General features: G+C 45.4%; 1 protein-coding gene across 2 annotated transcripts in view; it reads right to left on the reverse strand.

The window, feature by feature from the left end:
- Positions 1-14,557, reverse strand: part of CENPF (centromere protein F) — a 364,724-nt gene that overhangs the window by 76,846 nt on the left and 273,321 nt on the right. For both annotated transcript variants that reach the window (XM_069233898.1, XM_069233897.1), the window contains exons 16-18: positions 11,863-12,024; positions 3,282-3,459; positions 2,109-2,582 (exon numbers count right to left, since the gene is read on the reverse strand). In XM_069233898.1, the coding sequence (XP_069089999.1) occupies positions 2,109-2,582; positions 3,282-3,459; positions 11,863-12,024 (814 nt within the window). The remainder of the gene's footprint in view (positions 1-2,108; positions 2,583-3,281; positions 3,460-11,862; positions 12,025-14,557) is intronic.

A 14,557-nucleotide genomic window follows, 5' to 3' on the forward strand; every position in this document is an offset into this window, starting at 1 on the left:
GACGTCACAGCCGATGGAAGACGTCGCTATGGAGTTGCTCGGCACCCTCTAGCGAGTCGCAGATGTGCTATGGGGGAAAAAGGTGGCCGGATCCAGGCTCGCGCCTTGGGAAGATTCTAAAGAAAGGACTCTGCAGCTAGATATCACTGTCAGATCACAGCAACTTAACGCAGTGGCCGCAGCTGTAGCTCGAGTACAACAAGCATACAAGAGGGTTGCTTTTTGGCCAGTGCGTAGCAAATCTTAATGCAGACTACAACCCATCTGGAGACAGTCCGCTTCTGCACTGCCCAATCTTTCTTCACAACGACATAACTATCAAAGAGGTGATCATTGTAATATGTTATTTACTTTTAATCTACGCTGTATGTTTGTTACAGAAAACATTGTTGCTCTGTTGTTGATTTCCAAATCTTTTATTTGGAACTCTGACTGCATCAGCTGCAGTTCAAGTACCAGAGTGGTGGGCTTGCGGCAATTGCCTGCTGACACTGGTCTTGGACAGTAGCTGGTGCAGTCGTGGGTTCACAAGAACAAAGGATACTGGTTCTTTTCTACAAAGCGATTCTATCATCATGTGGGCATCCTTTTACGTCTTTGCTGAGCCATCCTCATTGCTACCATCCTCCACCCGGAAAGCTTTTGTATGATTAAGGTAGAATGACAAAGCTTTTTTTGGATCCAAGCGGTGGAGTCTCTCCTCTTCCTTAGGGGGATGTGGGGATGTGTAAAAAGTAGGCAAGGTGATGGATTGTCCTACATGAAAAGGCATAAACACTTTTGGTAGAAAAGAAGCCCTAGACCGAAGCACCACTTTGTCACAATAGATGGAACGGTAGGGCGGCTTAAATGATAAAGCCAGCAGCTCACTCACTCTGCAGGCAGATGTAATGGCCACAACGAAGGCGGTTTTCAAAGTGAGAAGCCCGAGGACAGTTGTGGAGAGGCTTGAAGGGAATGCATGTCAGAAATGTCAAAACCAAATTCAAATCTCATTTGGGCGTAATGAATGGGGCTGGTGTAATCATGTGTGTAAGGCCTTTAAGGAACCTATTTACAATAGTCAAACAGCAGACATTGCAGACAAACAGCCTTTGAGAATACTGGTAGCAGAGCCCTGTTGGGCCAGAGAAAGTATAAACAGCAGAACCTCAGAAAGAGGGGCAGAAAGGGAGTCAGACGTATTTGTTCACCATGCCACAAATTTCTTCAAACAACAGGAGTATACAGTTTTGGTGGAGGATGCATGGCTGCCAAGATAACTCTACTGACTTCAGGCGGAAGGTCAAAAGCGGTCAACTGCCGCTGCTCAATCTCCACGCAGGTTCGGGTGCAGAACCCTCCTGTGCTACTGCTCCCCACTGCGCTCTTTGGATCAGCCTAGATAGCGCAGAAAGAAAAGAACTGATGTCAGAGCACTGGGGTGGCGCCTATAAAGGACCAGCAACGTCATATCCGGCGCGGACGATGCAGATGACGGATGTGGAGCAAACCGATGCCACCTAACGGTGCGCAAAGGTACTGTTCAGAAAATTCTCTAGATCAAGCTGACGCCTGTAGGAAATTCCAGGGTAAGGAATCTTCAACTAGAAGTCGCTATCAGATAAGGCCATATTATTTATAGAGTTACAATAAAAATCTGTTATAGGTGACTGTAGGTAGAATGAAACCCCCAAGTTGGCCCAGTTATATGGGCTCTTTATGCTACCTACTGGCAGAGTGAGTGACCATGCATGTGTTAAACTGGATCTTCCATTACTAGAGTTTTATGAATTGAGACGGAAGGAACAAGGGCAGAGAATCATGTTTGTTTTATGTACTCACTATAAATAATTACATCTGGCATTTAGGGTAGTCAAACAGAGGGTAGGGCAGGCTAATCAGGACCTCGCAATTGAACTGACAGGGTTAGACTTGTGATATAAATATTGAAATAGTTTGTATGACCTTTTGTAATATCCAATTGAACATAGACATCACTTTGAAGAATTCCTTTAGGGTACTCATTTAAAATATAAGAATTGCTGAAAATTTTAAAAAGATACACATTTTGGAAGAATTCCCCAATCTAAGAACTGAAGTATCTACTCCTTATTAAATTCTCCTACCTTTCTGAACAACACTTGGAAGTCCCTCAAGCATGTATTCACCATCTTCGTTGGTAATTTTATGTAAGGCATCAGAATTTATCTTGCTTTTTGCCCTTTTCGTCATGTTCTTTGGTGTGTTCGTTTTCAGTCCTTTCTCATCTTCCTTGCCTTCCTGGGCTCTTGGCCTCTTACCAGCTAATGAAGAAGGGCCCTTCGATAACCTTTTCTCCTTCGGAGTCTTTTTGTCGCATGCTTTTTCAGGTGACAGAGAAGTGACAGTACTTTGCCTGTGGGCAGGTTTTAGCTGAGCAGTGAGGAAGTCCACACGGTTCTGTAACATTTCATTGGCTTCCTCTAGCTTATGCTGGTTGACCAAAAGCCCACAATACTTTTCAATGCTTTCTTCTGCCTCCTTTGTTTTCTCGTCTGCATATTCCTTTAATTCTTGAAGTTCAGCTTTTAGTTTTTTTAATTCATTATCCATCACCTCACCTGCATGGAAGAATAAAACAAAGGTTTTTAAAAATCAAAAACAGATAGGCTATTGAGAAATTAAGTGTCAAACCTGCTAGGCAAGAATATAGTAATACTTACCTGAACATACTACTACATTTTTTAGGGGCTTTTGTGCAGCGGAATGTGTCTCCTTTTAGGTACTGCAGCAAGTCACTCTAAAGAAATCACTGAATATTTTTTCAGTCTGAGGAACCTTTCACATTTTTATAATGTTTGTGAGAATTTTTGAGAAAGCACTTCATATGTGCATTAGCTGAACCAGAGAGCGTGGAATGTCAACTAATTACCTTGCTCTAACAGCATTGAGTTTTTTTTTAATACGTTCCCAATGGCAACTTAATTAATGCAGTCTCAAAAAGTGCCTGCACATACTGTTTGATAGATGTGCACCATAAAAAAAATCTATCATACAGAACATTTTAAGTGTATTCTGAGACAAACATCATCTTTAGACTTTTCACCCTAATCTTTACACTGTATGTACATGTAATTTACATGGCTATATTAAGCATTTGGCACAGCTATGCCCGTCCTGAACTCATGTTGGACATCAGTTGTAAAAAGATGTACAGTTTTGGCAATAAATTAAAAAAGAAAAAATAAAAAAGTCTAAAATCCAGAACCTTTCATTAATTAATACAATTGATGTGATCGCCACAATTTTTTATATCTTACTTTGCTTTTTCTGCGCTTTTAGATCCTCCAGGACAGTTTCCTGCTCCGCAATGTGTTTTTGCAGACTTTCTTTTTCTTGCTCTAGCTGTTTATAGGATTTTGTAAAGAGCTCCAATTTACCACGGCTAGCTTTATTTTCCTTCTGAAGTTGAGCAACTGTGGTTTTCAGCTTCTCCATCTGAAACAATAAGTTTACACTCAAAATGTTAAATGGATTAAGAAACTCTGTGAAGTTCTCGGTTCCTGGCATTACATTTTCAGTCGCTAAAGCAGAAACGGTATGTAATAGCCAAACTTGATCACTACACTTGAGGGGGGCTGTGTGTGTGTGTTTTGGGGGGAGTCACACAAACAGGCACCAACTAAAAGAAAAACGTGCCTGTAACTACAGTTGTCCAGGGTTGCTATCGTACACAGATTTATATGATTGAATCAGTCTGCTTTGTTAAGGTCCCATGGTGTCATTACAATAAGAGTACTACTGCCTGAAAGGCTTCAAATAGTGACACTTTATTAGCACACTCACCTTATAGGAAAAGATCAACTTCAGCCAATGAGGGAATGCACCCTTAGGGTCACCAATCCCAGAGGTCACTGCACCTCAGCTTCCAGCACAAGCGTAAATATTGTAACAATACCCAGAATAATTTAATGTGGGCCTCTATCTGGGGTGAAGAGAAGGGACCCCATGTGAATCTAGGATAGATACCAACGCTGGAGATATGAAGTTAGAGGAAAATTACTTTTTTTTCTTCTTCAGCACTGGATCTTTCATATACCTGATTCAAAGAAGTTAGCATTATGAACAATTCATATAATAGCAACTGCTGCAGAAGGTGGGGTAAGGAAGCAAGGCTCACCTTATTTAAAATTTGAAGAAGAATACGTTTTTTACCTTCATGGTAGAGACTCTAGCCTGCTGCAGATTCCTCACATTTTGAAATTCGTAGGCTTCAGACTGGAATCGGAAACATTTCAGCAGTAGCTCAGCACGCTGTCAGCTTACGCCGTGCAGGTCTGCACCGGCGGCGGTCTACTCTGGAAATAACATGCTGGGCCCTTGTAGGTGCCACCCCTGCATAGTGACATCAGTTGTTTTTTAGGCTCTCTGTGCCCCCAGACACAGAGTCTAGATAGCAAAATGGTTGTGAGCAATGCACAGATTCCTAGACCTAGGATCTTGTTAAAGAGCAGAGTCCAATCAGAGGAAAGGAGAAGATGGTAGGGTCGGTGAGGAATCTACAGCTAGATAGAGCTTCGACGACAAAGAGCGTTACAAAGGTAAGGTAAGAAATTTCTGATAGTACCCAATAGAGGCGGGCTGTGAAGGGACTGAAACAAATGCCCTGCAGCACTGAGCAGGCAAAATGACCCTCTTGTCCAACCTGGTTGTCCAGACAGGTAGGACATGGACTTTGTGTGCTAACTCAGTGGAAGCAGCTTTGGCCCTGGTAAAGTGAGCATGCATTCTTTCTAGAGGCTGCTTTTTAGCCAATGCACAACAGATCTTAATGCAGAGCACAAGCCAGCAGGAGATGATTCTTTTCAACACTGCCTTGCCTTTTCAGCAAACCCTACAAACACCTGGTCGTCTACCCGGTATTTTGTGGTACACTCTGTGTAGAAGCTCAGTGCTCTATAGGGGTCCAAGCGATGGGAGTTTCTCCTCCTCCTTAGAGGGGTGTGACTGAGCACAGAATGACAGCAGAGTGACTGTTTGGCTGACGAGGAATGTTATTACAACTTCAGGCAGAAAGGATGCCCAGGTCTGCAGACCCAGTTTGTCTGGGAAGAAGGTGGTGCATGGGGGAAAGACCCTGAAGCTCACTGTCACACCCTGTCAAGATGATGGCGAGGAAGAACACTATCTAGATAATAAGGAGCCATAAGGGGCAGCTGTGAATTGGCTCGAACAGCGTGCACATCAAGTTGTGAGGACAAGTTTGAGGTCTCAAAGGGAAGAGGCCAAAACATATGCTGGTGCCCTTTCAAAAAATTGCATCACAACTGATGACTTAAACAAGGAGAACTGATCTGGCAACTGCAAGAAGGCCAAAAAGGAGGAAAGATAACCTCTGGAGCAAGATGGTGGCCTGGGTGAATGAGCTCTGGCGGACCTCTGAGGTCTCTCCTGTCCTCAAGAGTGATGGCCCACAGCCGAATTCCTGGGTTCAGTGCGTGCTGGGACAGAGCAATCCAACAAATGCCTCGCTATCGCCCAAGGAGCTGCATAGCCAGTGCAGGACTTTCCACCCCATCCACCCTCCCGCCTGCTCATAACCTGGAGCTCAAGGGGCCCTCCTGAGCCCCGCCGACGTGGGTGCTGCCCCCTGCACTGTGCTTCAAGTGAGTACTTGCCAGCAGTTTAACGGAGCACTCACCCTGCATAAAACGCAGGAGTGCAGCAGCTACGGACTTCAGTGCTACATGACCCCGCACTCTTCAAGTACAGTGAAAGGATGGCCTGCTTTGTTAAGGGGACCAGCGGACTCTAACCCCCTGCCTACTACTCATACCTCAGAGGCCCCAGAATACCTGGGCCCATTTCAACCCAGACTGTAACTGGTGAAGCCTTTCCTACCCAGTTGCTGCCGTATCTGTAGACTTGTGGCTTGACAGTGGCTCAAACCTGTAAGGGCACAGCGGGAGCTGCTCTTGCATAGGCTACGGGGAGACGCTGTCTGCTGATTCCAGTGCTGCACTGCCTCTTAGCCTCCAACCCGCAGGCCTGCCTCCTCCTAAACACCTTTTGGACTACGGGGCCTCTCCAGCTCCCTCAACGACACCTGGGCCCAGTATATGGAAAAACGTCCTGTGGCAGAGTCAGTCTCTTGCAGCCTTTACAGACTCTGGTTACGCTCATCTACCTTAGGGCCCTGGGTGGTAACCAGACTCCTGTTGTTCACATACACCTGTCCTGTCCTTGGTTGGGGGCCATCTTAGGAACTGTTTATTCTGCAGGGGCATGTGGAAATTGGTCTCCGCCTTGCTAAAGGTGGTCGCACTAGCAGCCTGATGGTCATTGTGGCTGCTTTGGAGCAGGTGACTGATGTTCAGAAACTGCATAGGAAAGTCACAGACTTGGCAGATGGTATATGCCTGTATGCGGTACTGGAGCGCATGGAAGTCATGCTCAGACTCCTCTGCAATATTTTGCCTACCTTGTTTTGCTTGACCTTTGCAAAGTCACTGGCGTTCCAGAGGGTGCACAGAATGACGTCCCCCTCAGCACACACCTCAAATGTCCCCTGGGCGATCATAGCGTACCTCCTGCACCACCAGCATATGAGGACTATCATACAAGTGGCAAAAAGGACTGGGAGCCATACCAATATGAGGGGTCAACGATACACATCTCAGCGGATTATTCACATGAGACTGCAATAAAAGGGAGAAGATTGCTGGCCCTTAGTCCTCGTCTGCAAAACGCAACTATCAAATTCTAACTCCTGAACCCAGGAGTAATGATTGTGACAGTACAAGGCCGCACCTCAGAACTCACTTACCCGGACCATCTCTCAGCCTAACTGGATAATCTAGATGATTCCATGGAAATACACTCTGCAAAAGACTGAACCTCTTCCCAGGTAGAGGGAAGACCTGGCCCCAACCAGGCTCCCAATTATAAACATTCACCACCCTCTCCAAGGCAAGCCTTGTTCAACTCCTGGATCGGGTAAAAAAAATGTTTTGTCCTAAGACTGTGGCTGGGATAAATCCAGATCCCCATTGAAGGACCGCTTTGCCGCCTCCACCAAAAGACCTAGCCTTGCCTTCAATGATTGCTACAATACAAAAGGCTCAGGACAACCCTGTGCAACATACTTGAGGCGCTTGGCATAGTTCTTACAACTGCTACATATCCTTTTGCATACTGTTTGGGGTTGGCTCATCTTGGCCACAAATGTTTTGTGTTACTGGTATGCCCCTTGTTGGGTTTTAGCATTGCTGGTGCCTGATATACTGGAAGGGGGCTCGCCATGATTGTCCATTGGCCCTCCACCTCTCGAGGGGTGAGGTGGATGATGGCCTTCGGGGCTGGGCATGTTATATCTGGGTGGGTACCTCCCTGCTAGATGACACTTCTTGTGAAGGTGTTTACCTATAGTCTCACGCATGCACATCCTCCCTTTGACTCCCTGCAATGCCTCCTCCACCGCCCTGAAGTCAACTCCTCTGTGTCATGTCCATAAATGTTAACAGCTTATCCAGGTACTTTAAACACAAAAATATCCTTAATTACTTTCACAACCATATGGCAGATGTGATGCTTTTACAGAAACATCTGCCTATCAGCTAAGCTGATAAGATTCAGAGGAACTGGGAAGGGCGGGTGGTGGAGAGCAGCTGCACAGTTATCTTACATCCACCCACCCCCAAGACCCTCAGACCTTCTTCTCCCACATAGAAAGTGCAGGATTGGTATCCTGATACATAAATCTCTCCACCACACCTTTCTGAAGACCTGGACTGAACCTGAGGTGAGGGCTGGCATGCCTTTGTTTTGTAAAACAGAAACTAGGGTCCCCGATAGTCATCCTGACCTCAGTGTTTGTGCCTGTAGAAAGCAAGACTATCTTCTTTGATTAATTGAATAGTGTTTCACAGAAGCTGGTGCAACTAAACTGGTGGCAGGGGGCAACTTGGATACTGCCTTGAACTCAATCTTCAACCAGACATGAATGTTGGATGTCTGTCACCTCAAACATCCCTCAGACAAAGACTATACTTACACCTCGATGGTTCACAATACCTCCTCGAGGCTGGATTACTTCTTAGTGCGTCACTCACTCACCCCTATCTCTTCTACTCTACTGTGACATTATGCTCGGGGGTCTTCCCGACCATAGTCCAATACTCTTGGACATGACTACAGGAATTAGGCCTCTCACTGTTTGCATATGGTGTATACCAATTCTAGTCTCCCAGATGACAAAGAAGCAGTGAACACACAAATGTTAGAGTCTACTGTGTGGCTAGCGAACACTCAGTTGCTACTTCACAGGTTGTTTTGGGAAGTCGGGAAGGTCACCTGGAGAGGGCTTCTAATGAGAGTGCATTCGGAAGGCTAAAGTATGCCGCTAGGAGGAAATGCCTGGAATCAACAGTGGCCTCCCTCACAGCGGCCTAAAATAATGTCCTTATGCTTGCCAACTGGTGCAAATTGGAATCCACTAAATTGAAGTACAACATGCTTTATGCTTTAGCTGTGGAAAAGGAACTAATGAAGCTCATATGGAGGCATTACGAGTGTGGTGTGCCAGAGGGATGCTCACAATTCTCTTGTTCCCGTGTGAATTGGGAAGGAGGGTGGGAGAAGGAGTGTAAAGCAATGACTATGTCCACAGTTACAAATAGAGCCAGTGTCCAGGGAGTGAGAGTGACACGGATTTCGAAAGGACTCAACTACTTAGGTATATTCTTATCCAGGGGGCTGCAAAAAATGGCACACGATAACATGTTACCTTTAATAGCCCTTTACCCACCTGGATTTTGCAAAATAGTCCTACCTCCACCTATCAATGTTGGGTAGCTCGCAGGCTGTGAAGATGGTAATGGTCCCACAGTTCAAATACGTACTGGGGATGCTGCAGATTCGTGTCCCTCGTTCCCTTCTAACTTCTGTAGTTTTGGCGATCAAAGGCTTTGTATGAGGAGTGGATAAGCCCCAAACTTTAGGCTCATACAGAGGCTGGGTGGCTTCGCCTTCCCTACATTGATATATATTTCTGGCTAATCATCGGTTTCACACAGACTGCTGGATGGGGGGAGGACAGGGGGAGATAAAAGACCAGTCTATCGTGTGCAGGATCAACAGTGCCACACTACTCTGTGGGGCCACCAGGATGATCTCTATGCTGTAAGGTATGAGATGGTGGGGGCCAATAACAAACCAGCCTATCTGGCGCAGGATAACTGTGCCACTCTATACTGTGGGGCCACTATGAATGCCCTCTACACTGTAAGGACCTGAGACACGGTCTACTAATAATTGCATTATTGTGAATACATTTGAAATCTGAAGTCAGCCTTACATGTTACTCAAGGTGGATCCATGGATCTACATGGCAGCCCCAATCTTGAATAATGAAAGAATTCAAGTTGGAGGCCGATGGTTAACTGCCCATCCTGGAGGAAGCGTAGTGTACTAACATCCAATCAACTAATTTCCGGGTCCTCTTAGCTCATTTACCAACCTTTCTTTGAAATGCGATCTCTCAGATACATCTAGGTTGCAATACTTCCAACTTTGCTGCAGCCTCTGAGAGCTAATAGACAGGGCCCCGATCTCTCTTGCTTCCTCTCCAATCCCTGCCTATCTCAACACCTTGGGTACAGACTAAGGAGTGATGACCAGACTGTACATATAGCCTGTTGATTGATGCTACCTTCTCACAGCCCACCATGGAAACTTCTCAACTTCATTGGCAGGGAACTGTAGGCTATACATACTCTCTCGATGCAGGGGCTTCATTACCTGAAATGCATGACACACTTTCAAGAAGCCACTCTGAAGTTCACCCATTTTAAATTACAACACAATTGGTACTGGTTTCCGCTGCAACTTCACAGATGTCTTGCTGTCACACATTGGTGTTGGCTGTGCAGGCATGGAGGATATGACATGTTGCACATTTTATGGTTTTGAAAGGTACCTGCTGACTATTGTATGAAAAATATGTATTGTATAAAAATCAATTACAAAATCCAGCATGGTACAATATGAAAAAGAAATTCAACTTGCTTTAAAACCGGTAGTCAATGAAAGGGACATTGTGCAAAACTACTCATTTTGCGTAAAGCACAAGTCTTGGCATAGCGTGGAAGAGAATATCCACATAAACACGAAATCGTGAGCCGGATGCTTTGATAATGTCAAGCCCAGAGCAGCACCAGGAACCAACTTCCGCTCTGATCAGATCATCGCATTCCATGACAGAATGTAGAACACAGAGTGAACTACACATAACCACACAGTTTAATTGCTCTAGATGTTAAGTTAAAGTGCAAGGTGAGATTGTTGCGCTCAGCCTTCAATTCGATTGATCAAGGAATTTCACTAGTTTGCTGATGGAGGAGTTCGCTTGTAGCAAAAAAGTGCAGCTCGTTGCTGCGTTAATTGCTCCAACTTTATTATCAATACGGTTTGACAAAAGTATTTACTTCTGAAGTCCAGTAAATACAGGCAGGTGGACAGAATGTGCTCTCAAGATTCAAATACGTAGACGGAAATAACTGCAAAGGGTTAAAAAATATATATATATATAGAAATTCATAGTAAAGTTATTGCTCAAGCACAAATCGGCCAACACGTGTTTCGTAATGAAAATTGCTTCATCAGGGCCTATGTAACAGTTTCTGTAGTCCAATATATCTCTCAATTCGTATTCTTAAATAAGTTTTCCCTAATAGCAGTGATGTACTGCAGTTTGAAATTAAAGGCAGTTCTAGTATAACAAGAAGAGTAACCACTATAGTGCCATACCACAATCAGTTTATCAGCAGTGTTTCTTTATTGGCTTAAGTTTGCATTTCTTTCTTTGCAAAAAGGGCTCATACTGTGTTCATGCAGTGGCAGACAGGCACAGCCCGAGGGAGCACTTGTTGCCGGTCTATGTCAATCTGCCCCAGTTGTGCTTCATCAATTCTTTTGCCACAGAGCCAGCAACCAGTGTGAGGTTGCAGACTGGTGTTCCATGAGCCCTCCATCTCAACTATTGGGATATACAAAAGAACAAATCATTCATATTTGAGTCTCACAACTGCTCCCAAGTCAGATTCGAGATAAGCTTGTTTGGTTGTGTGAAAAGTGTCAAGAACCAAGTGATTGTGCTTGTAATTAGCATCCGTTACTAGAGGGCTATGCTGCCTGTTGAGGGTAACACCAAACAACTTAGCGTTGTAAAACGGTTTAAAGCAAGACACCAGAACAAGCGCGATTCTCCCTTCGCCAGTCAGAGTAACTGACTAGTCGAACCAGCGCAACACCAGGATTCTAAGGAACTCTCCTGGCATGTACATTCCAAACAATATTAACCAAACTACATTAACCTGAATTACTACCCATCCCCTCCCTTCTATCCAAAAGAAAAAAATAAGTTACAACAAACCACAATAAAGAAAAACATTGATCCTGAGTAGGGTATGGTTGTACACAAATCTTCACAGGCGAAGAAGCTCCACATAAATCAGAAGACTTATCAAGATGGGACGACACTCCACACCATTTGTACATAATCCTCCAAATAGAGGAGGGCTGCAGTTTCTAGTGGAGAAAATTTCTCTTAACTCCAAAGGAAGAAGGAAACAATTAAGACCTGGCCCACGAGCATCTCCTTCCCCACACCCAACATGGCTTCTGGCTGTCACATCTCTATTGTTCACTAACACTCTTCATCACTCATTAACATGAAACCTAGACCCAAGACAACGTGATCCTCTAAAAAAATAAAAAATAAATCTGTGTATGAAATCCAGAATACATACCTTTTTAATTGCCATCTCTGCAGCTCAAGCTTCACATTTCCATCCAAAAGATCAACAGCATTTAAATACAGCAAATAATTGTGGAAAAACATACCTTGGTTTGATTATTTTCTTCTAACTTTAAGTTAGCAAGTTTCAGGCTTTCATTTAGTTCATCTTTGCTCGACTTCAAGATGTGAATTTCCAGCTTTTGCGCACTCAAGCTTTGTTCTGCAGCAGCTAACTTCTCTTCATAGGCTTGTATTACTACTTCATGCTAACGCAAAAATATTAAACCATGTTATAATATGTTATAATAGATTTTAATAAAAACACACAAATTCACTTCTTTGGTTTACCAAACAGCAATCCAACATTCTCTGCACCGGAGTTTCTAAGTACAAATAAACAAAGGGCCGAGTTGCATATCTTGTAACTACAAAGTTCTGAAAAGAAGTTACCTGAAAATGCGGTTCTCCATGATTTGCTATTGTTTTAATAGATTCATGTTGTAAGAATTCTGGCTATCTATACAGTGACCTAATGTAGTGGGGCACTATGCAGATAGCCCAGGACGACCCTCATTGGTTGACAGGGGTAACAATGACAGTGCCAAAAGCTCTCTTTTGGTGGTAGTGTGGGCGAGCAGTTAGGCTTATCAGAGGGTAGTGCTAAGCATTTGTTACCAGAGTCAGCAATTCAAGACCAATTGGTTAGAAAAACTGTTACTTTGCATTATATGTAAACACCAGAATATTTGCAGAAAAGTAACTACTGTTGCAGTTCTTAGGACTATTGGCAAGTAAGTAAAAGTTTAGTAGATATTTGCATTTTCAAGCAGCACGGATTTCAGAGTACTGTGTCCACACAGGAGCTCTTACAGTCAGTTTTCGAGGGTCCCCTGTAGGTAGTAGGGTGCTAGGGGTGCAAAGTTACATACAAGACCAGCAGTTTGGGTTCAACTGCCCAGGAGAGTCCGGGTGCAGTGGTGGTGTTGGTCATGTCTGGTTCCAGTGTACTGAACACTTGGCAACAAGAAGGGCCACAAGAACAGAGAATGAAAGAGGGGACTTGGGGACAAGTAGGGGGGCTCGGTTGGTGTGCATACGGAGAGCAAGGGGGCACCCTTGGAAGTCGTGGACCTACGACAGGGAGCTTGGGTGCAGTGGATCCTTAGAGGTCGTTCTCTTGAGTCAAGGCGCATACAGTTCTTTTGGGGGTGGGGTTACGGAAGAGAAGGGACGGCGGGTCAACGATACCTGTAGATGCAGGGACAGAACAAGGCAACTGGACGACTGAGAAGGCAGTCCTCTGTGATGGTGACATCCGTCGCCGGCAGGTCTTTGGTTCTGCTGTTGGAGTCTGGGTTGGTGCAAGGGGTCCAGTACCCCACTGTTGGTGCAAATCTGCTCCGGTGGATCCCTGGGACTTCTAAGTTGGTGGGGAGACAGGACTGGCTTTTTGGACCATGGAGACCTTTTCCTAGACAACTGCTGAGACGATGGACCGGGGGGGGGGTCACTCTCCACTCCAAGGGAGATGTTGACAGGCTGGGGAAATGCTGGAGAACATCCAAGGCTTCAGGAGCCCCCACAGCTGCAGTAAGAGTCGCAATATCATCAACGTCGGGACGGCAGAAGGTAAGCAGGCAGGGTTTTGCGCCAGAAGTTTACCAGGTGTCCACAGTTCTCACTCTTCCAGCTCTTCTAAATCCTCTTTTTTTGCTGTCAGACGAATCTGGCTTTTGGTAATGGGGAGCCTCCTTAATACTGAATTTATGGGCGTTTTACGGGAATGTAGAGCATTATCCAATTATCTCATTACTTTTGGAGGTGTCTACACCCCGATATGACCATTCCTGTGGGGAGTGGGCATATCCCTATCCCAGAAGGCCTAGTTCCAACCAAAACCAAAACCAAGGCGGTGGAACCCTTCTTCGAGTGTCCACCTCTGGTAGCCCACCTTAGGGGTGTGGTTTGCCCAGGGGTGGTACACGCCTACTAACTAGTTTTCCTACCTGTCCTGGTGCCAAATGGGCATCAGGGCAGGATGTGGCTATACCCAAGATCGGGGAAGCCATGGGGTGTGCATACCAAAGGGAGTAATGTCTTTGAAAAACCCGGCCATGGTAAGCAGATCTGCGCGCCATCCTGCTAGAGTGGGTGGTAACACCCCTCTCCGGAGGAAGCATTGTTTCTGACCTCAGAGCACGGGCTCTTGCCTTCGGGGGTTCAGAAATATGTCTGGTGGTGGCATACTAGACTGAACTAGTCAGCCAGCACACCAAGAGACTAGCGGGGTCCACTGAGTACATGTCCAAATAAATCAGAGGCTAGCATCAGCCTGGATTTATGAAGACGAGGTGTTTGCTATCAAACACCATAGTGTTCAGTGAAGCCATTATGTGACTGGGTCCCTCGTTTTGACGAGTGTCCAGCAGATACCTTAAAATGGCTTCCCAGTTCACTTACAATGCTCCGCAATGGGGCTGAGCATCACAGGACCATAGCCACTCCTACAGATATGGCCACGTAGTAAGTGAACTGCACCCTGCCTTAAGCCAACCTTAGGGGTGACTTGCATATACATAGCTGCAGTTTTGGGGGCATGACACACCAAGGATGTGCCATGTTGTGGTTCCTCCTGGCTTGTACCAGGGAACACAGATTGCAATGGCAGCTGTGTGTTTCTCATTTTGAGGGGTGGGGGGGGGGTCCCTGAGGGTGCCACAATCTGTGCTGGGTATCAGGGGCACCACTTAATAGGGACTTACACAGGTGGATGAGTGTGCCAGTCGTACACCATATTAC

Source organism: Pleurodeles waltl, chromosome 5 (assembly GCF_031143425.1).
Source record: "Pleurodeles waltl isolate 20211129_DDA chromosome 5, aPleWal1.hap1.20221129, whole genome shotgun sequence".
In the NCBI taxonomy this organism is placed as follows: domain Eukaryota; kingdom Metazoa; phylum Chordata; class Amphibia; order Caudata; family Salamandridae; genus Pleurodeles; species Pleurodeles waltl.